Source organism: Babjeviella inositovora (genome assembly GCF_001661335.1).
Source record: "Babjeviella inositovora NRRL Y-12698 unplaced genomic scaffold BABINscaffold_9, whole genome shotgun sequence".
In the NCBI taxonomy this organism is placed as follows: Eukaryota; Fungi; Ascomycota; class Pichiomycetes; order Serinales; genus Babjeviella; species Babjeviella inositovora.
The window spans coordinates 657,276-677,941 of NW_017566846.1; the positions used below are offsets into that span (position 1 = coordinate 657,276).

The 20,666-nt window shown below is 47.8% G+C and overlaps 12 protein-coding genes across 12 annotated transcripts; 6 read left to right on the plus strand and 6 right to left on the minus strand.

Moving 5' to 3' along the window:
• The first annotated feature begins 551 nt into the window (after positions 1-551).
• Positions 552-1,882, plus strand: DCC1 (Dcc1p). Its single transcript, XM_019129407.1, has one exon. The coding sequence runs from the start codon at positions 569-571 to the stop codon at positions 1,643-1,645; it is 1,077 nt and encodes a 358-aa protein (XP_018984208.1). The 5' UTR covers positions 552-568; the 3' UTR covers positions 1,646-1,882.
• On the minus strand, positions 1,775-2,458 carry BABINDRAFT_154693 (uncharacterized protein). The gene has a single exon (XM_019127265.1). The coding sequence runs from the start codon at positions 2,308-2,310 to the stop codon at positions 1,903-1,905; it is 408 nt and encodes a 135-aa protein (XP_018984209.1). The 5' UTR covers positions 2,311-2,458; the 3' UTR covers positions 1,775-1,902.
• Positions 2,459-2,700: 242 nt separating this feature from the next.
• IMH3 (IMP dehydrogenase) lies at positions 2,701-4,814 on the plus strand. The gene is made up of 2 exons (XM_019129408.1): positions 2,701-3,213; positions 3,428-4,814. Exons 1-2 carry the CDS (start codon positions 2,757-2,759, stop codon positions 4,540-4,542), a joined length of 1,572 nt encoding a protein of 523 aa, XP_018984210.1. The 5' UTR covers positions 2,701-2,756; the 3' UTR covers positions 4,543-4,814.
• A 512-nt stretch (positions 4,815-5,326) lies between these two features.
• On the plus strand, positions 5,327-6,345 carry RPS1 (40S ribosomal protein eS1). Its single transcript, XM_019132173.1, has one exon. It carries the CDS (start codon positions 5,498-5,500, stop codon positions 6,263-6,265), a length of 768 nt encoding a protein of 255 aa, XP_018984211.1. The 5' UTR covers positions 5,327-5,497; the 3' UTR covers positions 6,266-6,345.
• Positions 6,346-6,720: 375 nt separating this feature from the next.
• On the plus strand, positions 6,721-7,372 carry TEM1 (Ras family GTPase; the record flags this gene model as incomplete). The annotated part of the gene is made up of 2 exons (XM_019130860.1): positions 6,721-6,743; positions 6,799-7,372. The coding sequence occupies 2 exons, from the start codon at positions 6,721-6,723 to the stop codon at positions 7,370-7,372; spliced, it is 597 nt and encodes a 198-aa protein (XP_018984212.1).
• Positions 7,373-8,183: 811 nt separating this feature from the next.
• Positions 8,184-10,824, minus strand: ORC1 (origin recognition complex subunit 1). The gene has a single exon (XM_019129409.1). The coding sequence runs from the start codon at positions 10,637-10,639 to the stop codon at positions 8,216-8,218; it is 2,424 nt and encodes an 807-aa protein (XP_018984213.1). The 5' UTR covers positions 10,640-10,824; the 3' UTR covers positions 8,184-8,215.
• A 586-nt stretch (positions 10,825-11,410) lies between these two features.
• BABINDRAFT_9113 (uncharacterized protein) lies at positions 11,411-12,286 on the minus strand (the record flags this gene model as incomplete). The annotated part of the gene is made up of 1 exon (XM_019132913.1): positions 11,411-12,286. The coding sequence occupies one exon, from the start codon at positions 12,284-12,286 to the stop codon at positions 11,411-11,413; it is 876 nt and encodes a 291-aa protein (XP_018984214.1).
• A 644-nt stretch (positions 12,287-12,930) lies between these two features.
• On the minus strand, positions 12,931-14,980 carry BABINDRAFT_162555 (uncharacterized protein). The gene has a single exon (XM_019129410.1). It carries the CDS (start codon positions 14,585-14,587, stop codon positions 13,187-13,189), a length of 1,401 nt encoding a protein of 466 aa, XP_018984215.1. The 5' UTR covers positions 14,588-14,980; the 3' UTR covers positions 12,931-13,186.
• A 38-nt stretch (positions 14,981-15,018) lies between these two features.
• Positions 15,019-15,288, minus strand: BABINDRAFT_162556 (uncharacterized protein). Its single transcript, XM_019129411.1, has one exon. The coding sequence runs from the start codon at positions 15,200-15,202 to the stop codon at positions 15,032-15,034; it is 171 nt and encodes a 56-aa protein (XP_018984216.1). The 5' UTR covers positions 15,203-15,288; the 3' UTR covers positions 15,019-15,031.
• A 407-nt stretch (positions 15,289-15,695) lies between these two features.
• On the minus strand, positions 15,696-17,357 carry BABINDRAFT_172148 (uncharacterized protein; the record flags this gene model as incomplete). The annotated part of the gene is made up of 2 exons (XM_019130861.1): positions 15,696-17,219; positions 17,280-17,357. The coding sequence occupies 2 exons, from the start codon at positions 17,355-17,357 to the stop codon at positions 15,696-15,698; spliced, it is 1,602 nt and encodes a 533-aa protein (XP_018984217.1).
• Positions 17,358-17,765: 408 nt separating this feature from the next.
• BABINDRAFT_154796 (uncharacterized protein) lies at positions 17,766-18,107 on the plus strand. The gene has a single exon (XM_019127266.1). It carries the CDS (start codon positions 17,868-17,870, stop codon positions 18,066-18,068), a length of 201 nt encoding a protein of 66 aa, XP_018984218.1. The 5' UTR covers positions 17,766-17,867; the 3' UTR covers positions 18,069-18,107.
• Positions 18,108-19,509: 1,402 nt separating this feature from the next.
• BABINDRAFT_162557 (uncharacterized protein) lies at positions 19,510-20,482 on the plus strand. Its single transcript, XM_019129412.1, has one exon. It carries the CDS (start codon positions 19,914-19,916, stop codon positions 20,103-20,105), a length of 192 nt encoding a protein of 63 aa, XP_018984219.1. The 5' UTR covers positions 19,510-19,913; the 3' UTR covers positions 20,106-20,482.
• The last annotated feature ends 184 nt before the right edge of the window (positions 20,483-20,666 follow it).

Genomic DNA, 20,666 nt, shown 5'->3' on the forward strand with positions numbered 1-20,666 from the left:
CATAAACCGGTATTGGCGAAAGGTTTTTTAAAAAAAGGTATTATTGATGTCTATTGGTACTAGGGACTTCAGCCAAAGTTTTTTTTTCTTAGTGGAGGCTATTCTAATTCAATCAAGTTCTTGCTCAGTGAAAATTTGGACTACACTTTTGTGTTAAAAGTATTCTCGCAGTGTCTAGTAATGCTGAGAATTTGTGCCTATCTCATACAAGGTTGTAACTTCTATTATCTCAAAGTACCATCCACTACCGCTAAAATACTGGTTTCATAATAATTTTGGTTCACCATGTGTTTATGACGCTGCTTAATAAAGTCATAAGAATGGGTGTATAAAGTGCTTATAAAAAAGGTGGATAAAAGACAAAGGAGATATAAAGTACAAAAGGCTAGACGAAATGATAAACGGTATATATAAAATTGAAAGAGTGGACAAAATGATAGATAGTAGAAAAAGTGATTACTCATGGACGTCACGTGTACGACGCGTAACATTTCAGACGCGTGTCGCAAATTCAGTCTTTTTATCAGGTAAGAATCCGAACTATCGCTATCCGCCCTAACTCCCTATCATGGATATCTACACGCGCCTCCGACCATCCAGACAGTATAAGCTCTTGGAGCTCACTCCTGAGGTGCTAACAATCCTCGAAGCGGGCACGGAGGAGCTATCGATCAAGGCGTCTGGAAAGGACTCTGAGATTGTGTTGTGCTCGTCAGACGCAACGTTCCAGATCAGACAGAAAAACCATACAAACACGCTCCTCCTCATGAATCACACACAAGATGGGGCGGATGAACGGTTGGTGGGGTTCAGCTCGCTCAGCTCGGAGTTGGAGCTCACCAAGGTAAAAGGCAAGATCGATTTAATCTCGAAAATTCCTGTTTATGCCAATTTTGGCGACGATTTGTCGCGGATCGAGAGCTGTGGGTTTTTGGACATCACCGTGGATGAATTAGTGTGCCGGTCACCGGTTTCGACCAGTGAGTTCCGGACGCTCTGGTTCGATAAGTATAACGGCTGTGAGATCGAGGGGAAGGCGGTGCTTTTATCACGCGGTTTCATCACCCAAGCCTTAAACTTTGTCCTCACAGCGCTCCTAGCGTCGGAGTTGGATATGGCTCGGCTCAGTGTGAGAGACACTTTACAAGCCGTTGAAGACACCGACTACACCCATGAGCTCGTTCGAACAGTACTCTGGAAGTTTTCACTGTTTCCTACCGTGAACGAACAGGGGGAGGAGCAATTTTCATTGGATAAGGCAAAGGTCAGTAAGTGGTACGGGGTGAATGCCTTGCGCGAGCATGCCCAGAGACTCATCTCCCCCGATGAATTCCTTATTGCATGGAAATCCGCCTTCCCGCCGTTTTTCGACTGCCCCATCGACTTGCAGATGTTAGCAGGTTACTATGTACGGCCGTTGGTGGATAAGATCCAGTATATTAACCTTGACACGGTGGTGCTAGTCGAGAAGGACCCGATTAAGCGGTTCAAGATGTTGTTCAAACTCCAGTCCACGTGGGATATGCCCGATATTTTACCGTTTATCGAGGATCTCAACGTGCGAAACTTGAAGATTGATAATTTTATCATGAAATACGCGAAGAAGAAACGTGTGGGGAAAAAGTTTGTCGTCACAGGAAGGTAGAATTGGCATTGTATAAAGTTTCTGAGCGTCAAAGACTTTTTGTGAATTAACGTGGTTTTGTACAGTGTTTGTGGTTGCATATGGATTCCGGCTGATCTGAGGTCTTGAATATGATGCTTAAAAGATCTCAGAGTGGTTGATTTCTGATTGTTTTTTGAGCATACAGGTGGTTTGGATGTCAATCCATATTTCGCTTCATAGAGATTTTAAGGACCATCCCGCTTTATAAAAAATGTGAGGACTAATGTAGTGTGTGCCTATCCAGTGACGGTCATTATCAAATGTGCTTCGCCGAATATATGGTTACTGGTATTCCCCCTCGTGTTGACACGCTTGGGATGATCGACATAGTAACCAACGGTCCTTGGATTATGTTTGATTTTATTTACTGCTATTATTTGATTAGTATCTTTAGAAGCCTCAACGGTACCCTGGAGTTTAGTCTGGCAAAGGGCATCTAAGTTTGGCAACAGTGTTTCGGATCTAGTGCATGCATAGCCTAACCTTAAACTGGAAGGGACTATCTTGAACTGCACAGTCTTATTAATTCCGAGGTCAAAGCAACTCGGCTGTCGGATATCTTGGTGTAATACGGGACGCTGAGAACAACCAACTCTACACCAGAAAATCCATCTGCCCAAAAAAAGCCATCTACCCAGGATCATGCTAGTTAACTCAAAAAAACAGCCTCGTGTCTCAACTGGCTCAATGCCTCCTACCCATTAGGACCAGTCTATTCTACGAAATTAGCTCACCGTATATATCGACCTACCATGTAAAGTATAGCTCTTTGTGTGACCCCACCTTATCGGCGGTGGCCATCCATCTATTGTGACTCGGCCCCTGCGAACCCTAAGGAAAAGTATACGCCAATTTCACCAGCAATCGAAAACGTTTCTTTTTCTCGTTAGTAATGGCTAGTGGTTAGGAGCCAACGTGCGGCGTGAAAAAATCGAAAAAATATTCATGCCGCTTTGCGCATCCCACTATATAAACAAACGGTGTGAAGCCTTTCTTTTCTACACCCACTGTTTTTTCTTTTTTCCTTTCCTGGCAATCATTGCCCCGTTGCATTTTCACGACGTCCTTCCTCTAACCTAAGTATACATCCATGTCTGCCCACTTTGACTGCACCAAGGCCACCTCCTACTTGAAGGAGTTCGAAACCAAGGATGGTTTGTCCGTCCATGACTTGATGAACTCCAAGACGTTTGGTGGTTTGACCTACAACGATTTCTTGGTCTTGCCAGGCAAGATCGACTTTCCCTCTTCGGTGGTTTCCTTGGAGTCCAAGTTGACCAAGAAGATCACCTTGAAGACTCCGTTTGTTTCCTCGCCAATGGACACCGTCACCGAGGCCGACATGGCCATTCACTTGGCCTTGTTGGGTGGTATTGGTATCATCCACCACAACTGTACTGCCGACGAGCAGGCCGCCATGGTCAAGAAGGTTAAGAAGTTTGAAAATGGTTTCATCAGCGACCCAATCGTGGTTACCCCAACCACCACTGTTGGTCAGGTCAAGACCATCAGAGAGAACTTGGGTTTCTCCTCCTTCCCAGTTACTGGTATGTATCCCAACTAACAGCTTAGCATGAACACACACACCCCGAGATATCCCAACCCCTGGCATTATGATGATTAACTTACAACATTAACTTTCGTTCTACCGATTTGATCAAACGATCATGTGGACAACTTTCTTCCCTGACTACATGCCCTTGTCTCTGGTGTTTCATCCAAGCCGCTTTTTTTTCTCGAGAAGCATTACTAACAGAATAGAAACTGGTAAGGTTGGTGGCAAATTAGTTGGTATCATCACTTCCCGTGACTACCAATTCACCGAAGACGACAATGTCACCGTTGCCGAAGTCATGACCAGTGACTTGGTCACCGGCCAGCAGGGTCTTGACTTGGTTTCTGGTAACGAAATCTTGACCAAGTCTAAGAAGGGTAAGTTGCCAATCATTGACAACGCCGGCAACTTGGTTTCCCTTTTGTCCAGAGCCGACTTGCAAAAGAACATTTCGTACCCAGAGGCTTCCAAGTCTTTCTCCTCCAAGCAATTGTTGTGCGGTGCCGCCATCGGCACCATCGAAGTTGATAAGGTCAGATTGGAAAAGTTGGTTGCTGCTGGCTTGGACGTTGTTGTGTTGGACTCCTCGCAAGGTAACTCTGTCTTCCAGTTGAACATGATCAAGTGGATCAAGGAAACCTTTGCGGACTTGCAGGTTATTGCTGGTAACGTTGTTACCAGAGAACAGGCTGCGTCTTTAATCGAAGCCGGTGCCGATGGTTTGAGAATTGGTATGGGTTCCGGTTCCATCTGTATTACCCAGGAAGTCATGGCTTGTGGTAGACCACAGGGTACCGCTGTCTTCAACGTTACCCAGTTTGCCAACAAGTTCGGCGTTCCATGTATCGCCGATGGTGGTGTCCAGAACATTGGTCACATCACCAAGGCGTTGGCTTTGGGTGCCTCCTGTATCATGATGGGTGGAATGTTGGCTGGTACCACCGAGTCTCCGGGTGAGTACTTCTACCAGGACGGTAAGAGATTGAAGTCTTACAGAGGTATGGGTTCCATCGAGGCCATGCAGCAGACCTCCACCAACGCCAACGCTTCCACCTCCAGATACTTTTCCGAGTCGGACAAGGTTTTGGTGGCCCAGGGTGTCTCTGGCTCCGTTGTTGATAAGGGTTCTGTCAAGAAGTTTGTTCCGTACTTGTACTCCGGTTTGCAACACTCTTGTCAGGACATTGGTGTCAAGTCTGTTGACGAATTGAGAACCGCCACCAACGAAGGTGTTGTCAGATTCGAGTTCAGAACTCCATCTGCCCAGTTCGAAGGTGGTGTTCACAACTTGCACTCCTACGAAAAGCGTTTGCACAACTAAGCTGACTAGTCTTAGTTGGACATTTCTTTTTTTATCATCTCTTTCTACTTGCAATTTGGTTTATCCTTTGCATTTATCTATAATTCTCTACACATTTACATCTTGTGGTCGGCTCTAGGGGGCCGTGCATCATAAATCTTGTCGTAAACCGGTGGATAGTGTATCACGACGGTTCAGAAACTTTCGGAGAGCCATGCCGAACTTGTAATATATTCAGCTCTCACAATACTTGTAGGGGAAACGGTTTTAACGGTTTTCTTTATCTTAAATCTGAGGTAGCTCCAATAGTCAGTGTCTGTAGCATGGTCCCAATAATTCTTGTTTAAGAGCACTGCGTGATATCGCTGGCATCAAAAACAGGCGTACGGATCGGGAAAAGTATACATCGTTCGACTCTCACTAGACTCGCTACTTACATAGTTACAAGGGGGAAACGTAGGATCTCCCCTAACTAATAAATGTTTTGCTAACCGATTTTATATCTGCTTCACCTTGTGCTGATTGCCGAAGTTCAGTCTCTGATAGTATAGGCCGCTCTGAATATAGGGCTAGGGCTTAGATCATGTGACTATCAGGTGACACTCCAAAACCACAGTCACGGCCAGCAGCGCAAAAGGACGAAAAACTCCCCCCGTTTCCCGCCCGTCGCATTCTGTTCTGCGTGTTTCGCACAGAAACCGTGTCCGGCGAAAATTTTCTGGCCATGCGGCTCGCCTCCTCTGAAAATATTTTCCCGCCAGATTTTCCATGGCCAGTACCAGACCTGGTTGGGACACACGCCTGTGCTTAGTATACGCACCGTACTGAGGGGGAGTTTGTATGGTGTCGCTGGCTCTCCTCAGTGAGTGCTCAATGTGTGGTAGGTGAATTTTCGATAAAACAACTCCTTGAAAAGCAGCCGACCTCCAAAGGACCCCCTTCACTGTTTTTATAAGCACACACTAAATATACCAATATGGCTGTCGGTAAGAACAAGAGACTTTCCAAGGGTAAGAAGGGTCTTAAGAAGAAGGCCCAAGATCCATTCGCTAGAAAGGATTGGTTCGACATCAAGGCTCCATCCACCTTTGAAAACAGAAACGTCGGTAAGACTTTGATCAACAGATCCACCGGTTTGAAGAACGCCGCCGATGGTTTGAAGGGCCGTGTCTTCGAGGTCTGCTTGGCTGACTTGCAGGGTTCTGAGGACCACGCCCACAAGAAGGTCAAGTTGAGAGTCGATGAAGTTCAGGGTAAGAACTTGTTGACCAACTTCCACGGCTTCGACTACACCACCGACAAGCTCAAGTCCTTGGTTAGAAAGTGGCAGTCCCTCTTGGAATGCAATGTCACCGTTAAGACCGCTGACGACTACGTCATCAGAGTCTTTGCCATTGCCTTCACCAAGAGACAGCAAAACCAAATCAAGAAGACCACCTACGCCCAGTCTTCCCAGTTGAGAGAAATCAGAAAGAAGATCACCGAGATCATCCAGAGAGAAGTCGCCAACTCCACCTTGTCCCAATTGACCACCAAGTTGATCCCAGAAGTTATTGCCCGTGAAATCGAAAAGTCTACCCAGGCTATCTACCCATTGCAGAACGTCCACATCAGAAAGGTTAAGTTGTTGAAGCAGCCAAAGTTCGACTTGGGCTCTTTGATGGCCTTGCACGGTGAAGCTTCCGCTGAAGACAAGGGTAAGAAGGCCGCTGGTTTCAAGGATGTTGTTTTGGAAGCTGTGTAAGTTGGAGATAGAGCGTTCTCGCTAGATCTTTCATTCCATAGTTTATAAACAGTATTTTTATATCACATCTACACCAATTCACAAAATATTTAAACATTTTAACCAATTGTAAGGTGGAATTGTCATTCAACTCACAGTTTGTAGCCGCTTCCGTTGGCAAATTCCGGGTTTGTGGGCTGCTGGTTGGTTATTCGGGAAACTGCACCCGCCAAACGCCTGGTTTAGTTGAAGGCGCCTCCTATCCTTCCGATTCCTCAACCCGACCTTCGTATTTTGTAGGTTTGGCCCATTTATCTAACACTTATACAGTAACGTAGCTTCTCAGGTGTCACTCCCATCCATTTTATATATCACGTGATAGCCTAATCGGGAACCTGCGGGTCTAATTAAGAGGTAAACATCCTATCTAATCTGCCACACACCACTCACCTGCCTCTTCCTTCAACTTAGACCACATGGAAGACCAACCGCAGCACTCGTAAGTATTTTTTTTTCCACCCAGCACCCCTATATTCAGAGACTAACCCTCGCAGAGTGGCGCTCAAGATCGGTTTGATCGGTGATTCGCAGATCGGCAAGACGTCGCTCATGGTGAAGTACGTGGAGGGCACATTTGACGAAGATTACATTCAGACACTTGGGGTAAACTTTATGGAGAAGCAAATATCAATCCGTAACACATCCATCACATTTTCCATCTGGGATTTAGGAGGTCAGAAGGAGTTTATCAACATGCTCCCACTCGTGAGCAACGACGCCGTCGCCATCTTGTTCATGTTTGACTTAACGCGCAAGTCGACTCTAAATTCGATAAAAGAGTGGTATCGCCAGGCCCGTGGGTTCAATCGCACCGCAATTCCGTTCTTAGTAGGTACGAAGTACGATCAGTTCATCGATTTGCCCATGGAGGACCAGGCTGAAATCACGCTCCAGGCGCTGAAGTTCGGCCGTGCCATGAAGGCTCCGATCATCTTCACCTCCACATCCAAGTCAATCAATGTTCAAAAGATTTTCAAAGTTATTTTGAGCAAGGCGTTTGATTTGAAGCTTAACATTCCCGAGATAACCAACGTGGGAGAGCCAATATTGATCTATCAATCGACGTAACCAGCTGAAAAGAGAATGGCCACTGGCCACTTGGATACCCGTCAATCCGGAACCGGAGCCTGTTGAACAAGATGCAACAATGTGTATATTAGCGTGCTAGCATTAACTAACGATAAGCCGATTAAAGTCAGAAGCACTTTCCAATAAGACCATCCGGTGGATCAGTATTACTGTATTCTCAAATGCTTGGTTCTATTGTGCCTCAATTGGTGAAATGGGATTCAGGACCCGATACCTATGCATAAATAATCCGATTAAGGTCTAAACCCCGATATACCAAAGGGTGGTTCTGGGAATGTCAAACAAGAGCTTTCCTTTTTCAGTTCATGCTATTTTAAATTTCACTTAATTGACACTTGTAATGCCCAAGGCCACCAATGTTAAGTGTTTCGGTTGTTGTTGCGGTTTGCTGAGCTTCGATCATGAATATGAAGTATGGCCTTTCCCTCGTGGATTTTTTTTAGCAAATGTATATCGAAGAGTATCAGAATCTTTATATTTTGCTTTACCTGAAATGTCTTCAGGAGTTTAGATCACACCACATGCACTTTCATCGAATCGTGATTTTCTAAACCTTTGATTAGCTTGAGTTCTATAGATTATTGAGAATAATCCACATCGTACTAAGTTTACCTTGATTTCCCATCTGCACATCGCCAACTCCAGTCTATAAACCCTATTAAAGCTCTTCTTTTCTACGGGTATCAGCCTACTCTATGACTCCGCATTCATCTACAAACTATCTATAAGTTTTAAACTCTCCATCTGACTGTTTCTAAGTAATCTACAGTTTTTTTTTTTTTAATACCCAGTTTGATTTCCCTCCGTTTGCAATGCCTTTGTCTAGATAAGCCCCCGAAGCACCTTGTCCCCTTTCAAAGCCTGGTTCACCTCCTCTCTGCTCACATTCAACTTGACCAAGAGATGACGCTCCCCAACGAAGCCCGTAACCCCCAGACTGCCACTGTTACAGAGCAAGATCCCCATCTCAAGCAACTCCTCCAAGGTGTGGTGGAACTGATTGACTCGCAAGTTTGTCAGCCCCTTCTCATTGTAAAGCAACGCCAAGAGCGAATCATCATCAACAGAGAGTTTGGTGTTGGCCGAGTTAAGCACCACCATCCGACGCATCTCGTCAATAATGTCCCCGACGCCGACCTCCGCGAGCTGCGCACGCTTGTGCCGCAACATAAGCGCCGCGAGAAAGAGCTTGGCCGTAAACGAGAGCGCGTTGAGCTGGAGAATCGTCGGGGAGGATATTGTTTCGTTGATCGCTTCCATCACGTCCGTCATCTGGAGGTCGAAAACAATATCGGAGGCAGAATTGGAGCTACTATCCTCCCCATTCGGTGGACTTGCATTGACTGTCAGGGTTCCAAAATCAGAGGCGTCTTCGCCGGTCAATTCTCCATTTTTTTCGACTTCATTATGCGTACAATTCTCCAGGTCCTCTTTCGCCTGAGAGGTGGAGCCTCCTGATGCTTTCACCTCCGGCTCAGAAAAAGCCTTCCTCTGTTCATGTCTCGCCTCGGCAATCTCCACCGCGCGCCGACACACCGTTAACGCCCTACGCGCGTCCCCACTGATGTTTGCCACCTTTCTCGCCGCAAATTCAATCGCATCCTTGCTCACCACCAACCGCTTCTGCCCCGTAATCATGTTCAAACGTGTCGTGATAATTTCTGTCAACTGCTGAAAAGTGTACCCCAAGAACTGGATCCGGATTAGCCCCAACCGCGATGATACCTTGTTCGAGAGGAGTCGCTCTGGCAAATCCATCGTATTTGCCACGGCAATCACAATCAATTTCAGGTTCGCGTACGTGGGCCAGTTGAAAAAGTTGTACAAAACCGCCTGACTCTTCGTCACCACCTGGTCCAATTCATCCATCAACACCACAAGCGGCCGTCGCCGCGCAACACGCGGGTCATCCGCGCGCGCACCCTGCATCCCCTGGAAGTGTGCCTCGAGGCTAGGCGCTGCGCGCGCGGCACTCACACGCGCCTCACCGCTAATCTGCTGCCACAAGTGCTCGTACGCCTGGCTCGGTGAAACCAACTTGAGTCCGTTGATTTCGCAGTAGTCAAACTCTTCTAACCCGCCCTGCGCCACGAGCTCTTCAAGGTTTCCGATTACCTCTCGCACCGTCGCCGTTTTGCCCACCCCGGGGGTCCCAGAGACATACAAGCAGCACCCGGTGGCGGTGTTAATGGCGCCCTCGATGGTCACATAAAGCTGCGTAAACTCATCCTCACGGCAGGGGAGCGAGCGGAGCTTCAAGGATGTGTGGAGCTTTGCTTTGATCTCCTTGAACGTAGCGTCCGAGGGGTTGAGTGAGGTGAGCGGGAGCGAGAGGCGCGGGGCCAGTGGCGAGGCGAGCTTCCGCGGCGAGGCAAATTTTTTCGGCGAACCAGCTTTTCTCGGCAGGCGGTTTACACGGTTTTTTGCGCCCGGTGGGCGGCCTGGGCCGCGCTTCTGCATATAGAACTTGTTGGTAAACTCCTCGTCGGAGATATCCCCCCCTGAATCGACATCTATTTCGCTGTCGCTTTCATCCATTGTATCGCTTTCGTCCATCGCATCGCTCTCGGTTTCGTCAATCTCCTCGGAGGAAATCTCAGCGGTTTTGGCCAGTCTTTTTCGCGGCCCTCTTGTCGCTTTCGCCTCGGCCGCAGCCTTTGCTTTCGCCGCGGCTCGAACGTAGCTTGCTTTCGTTGGCTGCACCGTCAATGTACGGATACGCTCCACAAACTCGCTGGGGTTGACCAACGCCAAGTCGCTGTACTCCCGCCAATCAAACGTCTTGGTGACGTTTCCGTCCTCCTCGTCACACCCCCGGCAGCACATGAACGTGGTTTCGTCCAATTCGACGTCGCGGGCCTCTTTTTCTGAGAGGATCTGTACGTGGCCCGCGTAATTTTCGAGCCAGAGCTTGCCTTGGACCGCTGTGGCGAGAAGCTCGTTTTTGCCTAGAGCGATACCCCCGCCGTCAACATCAGCTGCCCGGGTAAACCACTGAACAGTGATCTCAATAAAGGAGTGGGTTCCGAAGATGATCTCCTTGATGATGGCTACATCGGTTGAGGAGCCGGTCCGCACGAGCACCGTGTCGCCCTGCTTCAACTCGACACCGTCTCGACGAAGCACGACTTTCGCCTCTGGGACGTGGGTACCCCTGCGGCGGCGGGGGGTACTCGGAGTGGACTCCACGTCGGGTGTGTCAATGGTGTAATTCCAGCCATGTAATCGCTTGGGATTCGAGGCCATGGTGAAACAATTGGCTGGGTCAGTATTTGGGTGGAGATGGATCGGGCGAGATATTTTCAAGTGCGCTTATCTTATGGGTCACGTGAGCTGTCGTGTATACCAACATTGTAGATGGGGTATAAGCCATGTTGTACACGTGAAAAAGAACAGGGTATGAGGGTAACTGTGCCATAGACTGATTTAAGTATATAATCTTTGTCATACCCTTTGACGTGGGTAATGAGGGAAAGTTCCCCATAGTTAAATTTTGTAAATGGAAGTCTATTAAGATTCTTGAAAGGTTGGGACATTACTGAATTTTTATTATGAGCTTTGCATTGGTGGTCTGAATTTGTCAACTCTCACCGGAACGGTAATTGCCTCAGCGAAGCTCAATAACCCTCAATGAGAAGCGGTGGAGTAGAAATCAGGGAAACATCAAATCATCAGAACTAACGAGATTAGCTTCTGACCTTCAGAGAGAAAACTCCGCAATCATTCACACGGATAGTAAATCCAGCAAAAATCTTCAAACCTCATGCACAAGGCTAGAAACTCAGGGGAGCCGTGAATTCATGAAAACCACATCAAAATACTTGTCATACGCCAGTAAACCCTCTGCTAATCAGTAGAAACGCTTGAACGTCCGGGAAATCAGCAAAACTCCGTACTTCAGAGGTAGCCTCGTACTAATGACTTACTCGTAGATAATCACATTCACCTTTAATGACAGTCTCGGTCAGTGATAGCCTCTACTTTGGACGGTCAGGATTAGACCTGATGGCCTAGTCTTCACCTCGGCAACTTAACCTTCGGCTCCGTTATGCCTTGGACTCTTGGGCTCAATAGCCAAACCCCAATATACACCGCTACGAGCAAACAAAGTAAGCACCCCGAACCCATCTTTGCCCGTTTCATCTGGAGCCGCGCTCGTGTCTCGTACGACTGCTTCGACTTTTCGAGCCCGTCGAGATCCGCATTCATCGCCGCAATCTTCTCCTTAAAGTTGCTATTCACATTCAGTCTCAATGCTGTAATCTTTCCGTCGTACTCGTCCAACGCCCGGAGCTTCCCCTTAATCTCCTCCACCTTAACTAAATTCGCCCGAAACCGCTCTTGCTGAGTCGGAAGCTCTGCCTCTAGCGCCGCTAGCGCCACTGAAATTTCGCGGTGAAGCTCCTGGACCTGGTCGCTCAACATCGTGCACTTGTGCTGGAAGTTGACGTAGTTGGTCTCAATGGAGCTTGTCTGGGTTTCGTAGCCGCGAGACGAGGTGTGTGCGATGGAGCTAATCTGTTGATCCACGCTCGCCTGGGCCCATTCGTCGGGGATCTCGGATTTTGCCACCGTCCCTGGGGTGGGCTGAGGGCTACCAGGTTCGCGGCGAGGCAACTCCTCGGGAGACAGAAACCTCGCCTCGGAGTTCGTCCGCGGCGTCTCAGGCCGTGTCTGGGGCTGTTCTGGCAGCTCGAGGTCATAGAACTGTTTGACTAAGCGGTTCTTGTCGGTATCGTTGAGGATGTTTCGCGGTGTCAGCGGCGAGCGCAGTTCCGGCTCCGAGCTGGGCGCAACGACTAGTCGGGAGAACGCAGGCAGGTTTCGTTTAGGCGTTGTCGGATTTCGTGTTGTCAGGCTTCGACCGGGGGAGGTGTACTCCATTTCAGACATGAGAGAAGTCATTGGACTGAGATGTAGCTATGTGGAGGTTAAAATTTCCATCCCCAGATGTCTGATACTTTCCACAGTTGTAGGCTAGGTTGGCATAGCCCTGAGGCGCGGCAGTGACCTGGGACAAATGCAGGATATTTGACCACGGGGCCCAATGAGTTAAATAATTAAATATATTTAGGAAACAGACTACTCATTTTATTATTGTCACCATTTACTAACCAGCCATCTCCTGGGTGTTCTAAATCCACTTATGTACCCCCTTGTCTCTGGTTTGGATCATCCAATACTGTTTAATGAAAGAGGTATCAAACACACCCAGCTTTGTCCATCCTCGGTGTGTTGGAATAGGAGAAAATATTGATTGTTATTTATTGGCCATTTATATCGCATTGTTAAATTTTGTTGTGTCGGAAGAGTTGGGGATAGCCAGGCTTCCATAATAATTCGGCTCAGACCCTTCTACACGTTAATATAGAGCGGTCCAGAATCCCATGTAACGCATGTTTGTGGACTTGTATTCATGTATCATCCACAGTTCACACCGTAGCTATATAGATAAGTGGGTAATCGCAAATGTACAAAAAATCTACAGTAACTAACGGAGCAATAAATCATATATGTACATAAACTAAGAAAAAGGCATGGAATAGAAAAGGATTTAGAGCGTAAATGTACCAGACATTTCTATGATGGAGAACCGGTGGGGAAAATGAGATGGCCAATCGGATGAAACGAAGGAGAAATCTGGGTGGCACCAGAGATTTCTATCAAAAATACGAAAGCATCGGGAGTGCGAAAGCATCGGGAGTGCGAAAGCATCGGGAGTGTGAAATCAGCGATCAAGCCATCTGACATCCAATGGCGTCTAGCAATCACCATCCTCCTTCCGTGGTTTGTCTACATGCTGTCGACATCAACCGGACCGATGTGCACCTCGGCTGGATCGTCACTCAACCCGCGGGTCTCCTTGACGAACTCGAACGCCTTCAATAACTTGCGGCGCGCACCCAACGCGCCGACACCGCGGGCCTCCAACGCGGCATCGTCCAAGTAAATCAACGTGGCCCACGGAATGTCCTTCAAGTTGTCTGCGTATTTATGCAAGCGGAGCGAGCGGAGCCACACGGGAATGTCGGCGAGAAACTTCAACTGCGAAATCTCGAGCGGCATGGTCGGCTTAGCCTCCAGCTCCGGCTCGTGTGCGTCAGGCATGGCGCTAAAGGAGAGGTTGCTGCCGGCCTGGGGCGCCGCGCCGCTCGAGCGGTTGCGCGAGCGGTTGGTGCGCTGCGTCGGCGGCGGCGAGACATAGCCGCTCTCAAAGTACGTGCCACGCGCGGATGCCGGGACAGAGGAGGACGCATTCACAGCACGCGGGTTTAAGTGTGACTGGCGGCCGCGGCCGTAGCCGTTGCCCGTGGCAGCGCCCACGAGCTCGTCCTTCTTGGACGAGTCCATCTGCGCGCGCGAGCTAACGGTCTGGAGCGCGGACATCTTGAGCTGCTGCGCGTTCAAGTGCATGTCGTTGGAGCCGGCAGCTTTGCCGTGCGACGGGCTGGTTAGCTCCATGGCGCGCGACGTGAGGAAGTTGGACATCTCGCTAAGGAGCTGTGGGCTCTGATGAAACATGTCCGCGGAGCGTGGCCTGGCGACGGGGTCGGGTGACACGGCACGGTTGAGCCAGTTACTGCTCAAGACAGAGTCGATGTTCGCCTCCGGCTCAAAGGCATAGCCCTGCGGCAGCGGTTGCGCCGCCAACTTGTTGGAGATCTGGTTGCGCGCGTACACCAACACCTCCTCACTTACCACGCTCAAGAAGTTGTCCACATAGATGTATTGCTCGTTCAAACTCAAACGTTCAACCCACTGTTGGACGTTGGTGAGGTCCTGGTTGAACTTGATGGATGCCTGAAACGAGTAATTGTCCTGGGCAGACGCCAGTCTGGGCATCTCCCCGTAGATTGGGTTATGCATCAACGCGGGCGACAAGATACGATCCATCAGTGGCGCCTCTGCAAAGCCGGTGAAACGCGCGGCGCCCAACGTAGGCGTGTGGCTCGTCGGCGTCGGCGCACAAACGTTGATGGGATAGGCGTCTTGGCGGAACTCGTCCAATTCGCCAGGAACTGGGTACGGGTCAAGCTCCATGGACGCGAGGTTCGCCTGGATGGCGTTCATATCCGACATGTGCGACATCGGCGCCGGGAGCGGCGTCGCGGACGGCGACAAGAACGACTGCGCGTTCGCTAGCGACGAGTGCGGGCGCTGGATGTTGGAACCAGGGGAGAGTAATGAATGCATGGAGAATGAACTAATGCTGGGGTTGTGTTAACTGGGATTAGGTTACAACCGGGTTGGGCTAAGGTTTTATCAAGCCTGGTCAAGCTATGATGAGCTTAGATGAGCTTGAATGAGTTTGGAAAAGACCTTTGAGTGGTGAGAACCTGGGCTTGCGAAGATGATCACTAGGTCTCAATGGTATTGGTACCGTATAGATAAATAATCGATCGACGTATCCGTGGGGAGGAAAGCAAGGAAAGATGCGTTTTGCAAGCTGAGTCTCTAGAATCTTAGACGTTGACACAGCAGAACATGTAAGCAAGAATTTTTGCGGCGAAAGGCAAAGGATATGTCCAGTAAATCGCACGGAGGAGGACACTGCCAGCAACCGGAAGTAGGCGGTTAGATGGAGATAGAAAAGATTTAGTGTTTATTTATAGTGACCCGTAAAACTTTATATTCACTTTAGGTAAATATTAATAATAGGGGGCTGAAAGTGGTAGAGACAAAGCTGGCCGAGGGATAGAACTCAAGGGTGGAGATTATTAGTAGTGGTTCGGTGCTGTCGGAGTTTTCCTCGTTTAAGCGACAGCCGAAATGGATATAGGTGCGCTTCGTTAACAAATAAGAAGTCATTAAAAAATTAAATTTATCAAGGGGATAGCTGAGTTCCAGCCTACATCTCCTGAGAGAGCGATTGTACGACAAATCCCAGTCTACAATCCCGAGAAATAGCTCCAACAACGGGGACCAAATCCGAAAGAACCTGGGAGTGGATTCCCCTGATATAGTTATGCGCAATGTAACAGGAAAAAAAAAGGTCTCAAATACAGTTGTCCGGTAATATAAACTTGAATCAGCTCTATGCAGTTTTGGCCTGAAACTCTATAGATTTAGTTTGTGTATAAAACCCGTACCGTTAGCACTTGCTAATGCCTTCACACCGTATATGAAACAAAACAATTTGGGTAAAAAATCAAACCCATGCTTAAGCCCAAAACTCTGGTGAACTGTAGTCAACCTTACAACATCTAGGGTACAAGCCTACTAATAAGCAAGTAAACAATGCATTAAAAAGACTCCACTCATGAGGTGGATAGGGTCATAAAGTCATTATGCAGTAGGGCATCTAAGACACTTTATCCCAGAACTTCTGCCAAGCATTTTTTGGCAAGTCATCCTCCTCCCAGACCATTTCATCAACCTCCTTTCTCCCAGAGTCGATATCAATCTGGTCAAGCGGAAGCAAGAGCGGACCTCCGTAGAAAAGCTGGAAAAAGCCCCACATGACGACAAACAAGACGATACTAACATAAGACACAAAGAAGTCATTGGCGTTGAAGTCAAAAAAGACCTCGAAACCTTGGACGAAGATGATAACGAGGATACCAATACCCGCGTACCACGAACCGTAAGGCATGTGCTGCGCCTTGAAGGGTAAGTCGTTTCTGTCCATGTTTCTGGAATTAAGTACTTGCATGAATCTAATGTGGGAGAAGGAAATGCAGACCCAACAGATCATACCGGCCACCGCGGTAATGTTAAGGAACCAGCCAAACACTTTGTTACCGTTGTCACTGAGAACCAAAAAGGCCAACAGGCCGAAAAGAGCGGTAAACAAGACACCAACGTATGGCACACCATTGCGGGTGTAACCAAACCACTTAGGAGCGTTACCAACACCGGCCAAGGCGTACAAAATACGGGACCCGATGTAAACGTTCGAGTTACCGGCGGAAATGATGGTGGCCAAAATAACAGCGTTGAAGATGTCTGGCAAGACAGGAGTACCGGAGTTCTGAATGGCAATGATGAACGGAGAGGTGGCGGTGTACGCAGCGTCTGTCGCCACAAGCTTCTTGTCGTAGTACGGAACCAACAACCCAATGAAGAGAACACCACCAACGTAGAAAATCAAGATTCTGTAAAACACCTTTCTGATTGCCCTTGGAATGGTTCTTCTAGGATTGGATGACTCACCACTGGAAACACCAACAAGCTCGACACCCTGGTAGGTGAAAGCCGCGTTGACCAAAGACGAAAGCCAGCCCAAGAACCTGCCGGTGTTTTTGTCTTTAACCAAGATACCAGGACCCCAGGCATTACCGTTTCTCCAGTAGCGGAAACCAACCGGGCCGGTGACACCAGCACCGCAGACCATGATGAAGCAGTAAATCAACCAACCAACAATGGCAATGACCTTGATGAAGGCGACCCAGAACTCCACCTCACCGTAGTATCTTACAGGGGCAAAATTAGCAGCGGTCAAGAGGACGTAGAAAATGGCAATCCAGGCTCCAGTGGGCACAGCGTCGGTCCAAAACCCAATAACGTCGCCGACAACGGTCAATTCCAAGGCAAAGGTCATGGCCCAGGTGAACCAGTACAACCAACCGTTGGCACCACCAAGGGCTGGGGACAAGAATCTGGTGGTGAAGGCGTTGAAAGACCCGGCAATTGGGATGAAGGTGGCCATTTCACCCAAGGCTTGCGCCATGTAGAAGGTTAAAGTACCCATGAACAAGTAGGAAATCAACGTGCTCACCGGACCCGCCTCAGACAAAGGAGCAGCGGTACCGATAAATAGCCCAGTACCAATAGTACCCCCAATGGCGATCATGGAAATATGGCGCGCCTTCAAACCTCTCTCGACCTTGGTTTCGGTGACACGGCCATTTTTTAAAGAGCTGCCTTCCTCGCTGTACGAGGTGACAGTGGTGATCTTGGGTTCAGAGGCTTGGACTTGCTTTTCCTCGTCATAGGGTGGAGGGATGGTTTTGCTCAAATCCATGGTGTATATGTAAGGTGCAGAACCAGCGTTCGATCTGTCGGAATGCTGGGGTAAGATGGTGGCCTTGATAGCGCAGATATAGCCAGGGGCAGGAGAAACAGAAATGAGGACGAAAAAGGGAAGAGAGAAAAAATTTGGGAAGGGCGGAACGGCGACAATATATACGGCGATGGGAGTGTTCCTTAAGTGCAAGGCGAGACGAGGTACGTTCTGAGAATGGACGAAATGGATGAATACTCCTACAAAATGTCCCTGAAAGTGAAAATTTTAACCTAACCGTATGCACCCGTCTCGGCGCGGTTTTTTTCGGTAGTTCTATCCAGAATGCAAGTTGTGCATGTGCAGCCGATCCTACGTCGTGGGCATGTAATGCATGCAACTCAGCTGAAAACGACATAACTTCTATGGGAAACCTGCAGCCGCCGTCATTATGACCATCTAAGATCTACGCCGGGGTCAGGCTGGAAGATGGAGAGTCATGCGGTGGTTTGGGTGTGACATATATTACGGATGGGTAGCTTTCAGCGAGGAAGTGTACCTCCGGTGGTGTGCTTCAGAGTCCTACAACCATACATCCCTCAGCCGTCAAGGGAAAAAATCCTACAGGATGCCATGCAGCACATGAATTTGCAGCGGGTACAGCATTCCGCTACGCATGGTTACCTGTATAGAGGCTTGAACACGTATAAATACATGGTGTTTTCACAGTAGTTGAGCAACGAACACGCCTTAAGAAATCGGCCATTCGACGTGCAACGTACCGTTTTACAAAGCAGATTTTTGGTTGGAGTCTGATGTAGTGAGTGAAAGCCAAGGGAAAGCTGGTCTTGGCTTAGGCACGTACGGCGATGTGCTAAGTTTGTTCTGCATAAGAGGGTAGAGGGGAATGGATTTGCAGTAGCTCCCATCTATGGCTAAGTGAAACCTCTGAGTAGAGATACTGAGCTTCCAGGAGATAAAGAGCTCGCGGTTTTACAGGTGTTAATTTTTACGCGTCGGGTGTAGACGGTTCCTAGTAACCGGTTCGTTTAGAATCTAAAGTATACATTCCTCCCTGGAGGTACACGAGAAGACTATTGCTAGTGCACGTAGCCAGGGCTAGGAAAATCCGGCATCTGAGTAAAGTGCCTCCAATCGCGCTTTCCCAGCACCAATCGTCCACAATTTGAACCTGAAAACCACCCGTCAAGCATAGTTATGGAATAGCTATGGTGTAGCAGCGTTCGGAAGTTATAATATTAAACGAGCATTAATCTGAGTAGGATTTTGTGACGGGCTGTTTCAGGTTCCTCGTAGTGTCTTGAGACTGCAGGCGTTAGAGCTAAAACCTGGATGTAAAAAAGCCTCGTTGCAATTAGTGGTTGTCGATCCGTTTATATACGTATATCTACAGTTGTAGACGGAGTCATCTGGGTTGAGGTAAATTGGTATTCAAATTTGATGTAGGGGGAGTATCAATCTATAGCATTCGGGTATATGCTCTTGCCAGATAACTAGCGGGTTGGTTCCCAGTAAAAGGAATATATTTATTACGTAGTCCTACGTCAATCACCTTTGATGGGTATATATATATATATCATCTTTACATGTCCATAAAATTGGCACTATATTAAAATATTTTTGAAATAAACAGAAAAGTTAAATTTAGACAAAATGAAACAAGAAACTTTGACATTAAACATAGTGTATTAGTTATTTATCAATGACTAAATATAGATATATAGAACAGTTAATGGTGTATCTAGGATTAGTTTGCCTTTTAGTTTAATATATGACTTGAACAAATATATATATATATATATCTATCTATCTTTTATATGATTCATATTTTGCACTGGTACTTTCGCTTGTACTATACAACCGGGGATTTTGGAATAATGCATGTAGACCTTTTGTACTAACGAACAACGCTTGAACCTAGAACGCCTAGGGCTGATGTCAAGATTTCAGAATCTACTGGATACTCTACGCCAACTCTATCCGAGAAGGGATATCCTTTGGATTCAAATTATCCGACATATAACTATATCCAGGAACGGAAAAGGAGTGCTCGCCGTCCCCTTCCGGTTATAGGACCCTTCTCAATCACAAGTGTAATCGCTACAGCATGCCATCCGCGCGGTGCTTAAAAGATCGGAGAGTTGCCTTTAAAGGACGGTTTACAACCAGAGATGCGGGGTTTAGTCGCTAAAGTACCCCATATTTTGCCTTATCATTTATGACAACCCCTGGTAAAGAGCGGGGACGGGTCTGGGTTATCTTTGCTGATGACCTCACGTTACGCTGTTAATCTTTGAGCAAAGCCGAAGCATCTCAGTTTAGAGCATATTTCGCCGTCTAAATGGTTTACGCATCGGATACGGAGATGTCCGCTTCTTGACTGTCTCCTTCGGGCTATTCGAGTAACTCAGCACCAAGCTGAGAAAGCCCCGTGTATTGGAGCAGGCTCTATTTACCGGTTTAATTTCACGGTCCTGATGGTGCAGTGAGGGGCGAGTGATAATTTATGCTTACGATCATTGGAAATTATTCCCTCAACCTAATCCAGGATGAAACATGCATATGCAGCAAGCCATGGTGAGGTGTGCACTGGTGATTGGTAGATCTTCAGCAGACCACAATTGGAGTCTAACAAATATCCCGGACGAGACGTATTTCAATATGAAGCTAGGTTATGATCTGCCCGACCAGGAGCTAAGACAACTCTTGGGGATACAAAGGCTAGGAGAAACGAGTGCATGTGTTTGATATTCTGTTTCACGTGGTAACGGGATAGGAAATGGGATATAAGACCACAGCGGATACATACGTGAACATGCATTGGAACCAGCCTCATACCAAAAGCTCGTCCAAGACCCTCCCTCAGAAAGGTTTAGGCATGTTGTCTCAAAGAATGCCAGCTTCTATTCTTCCGAGGCAAAATCTAGCTCGTCAAAGGAAACCAAGATAGGACTACCATAGTAAAGGTGAAACCCTCCCCAAAGAACAATAGGACGCTGACGTAACTCGTAAAGAATTTCATTGCGTTGAAGGCCTAGAAGGCTTGGAATCCCTGAACTAAGAAATCAAACGTAAAACCTATACTCGTGTATCACACAGCATATGAACGAAGGGTAACGTGTTCAGAATAATACAGATTCTAAAATTTTCATAAATTTAAGGTGACAAGGAGATACTGGCCTAAGAAAGGGCCTCCATAACCGCAGTGATAACAAACTAATCGACTACTGTCAATTATTAACACCCAGGGAGAGCAGTCCAAATAAAGCAGTGATTACCACTTGGATGTATGGGATCACTTTAATCACC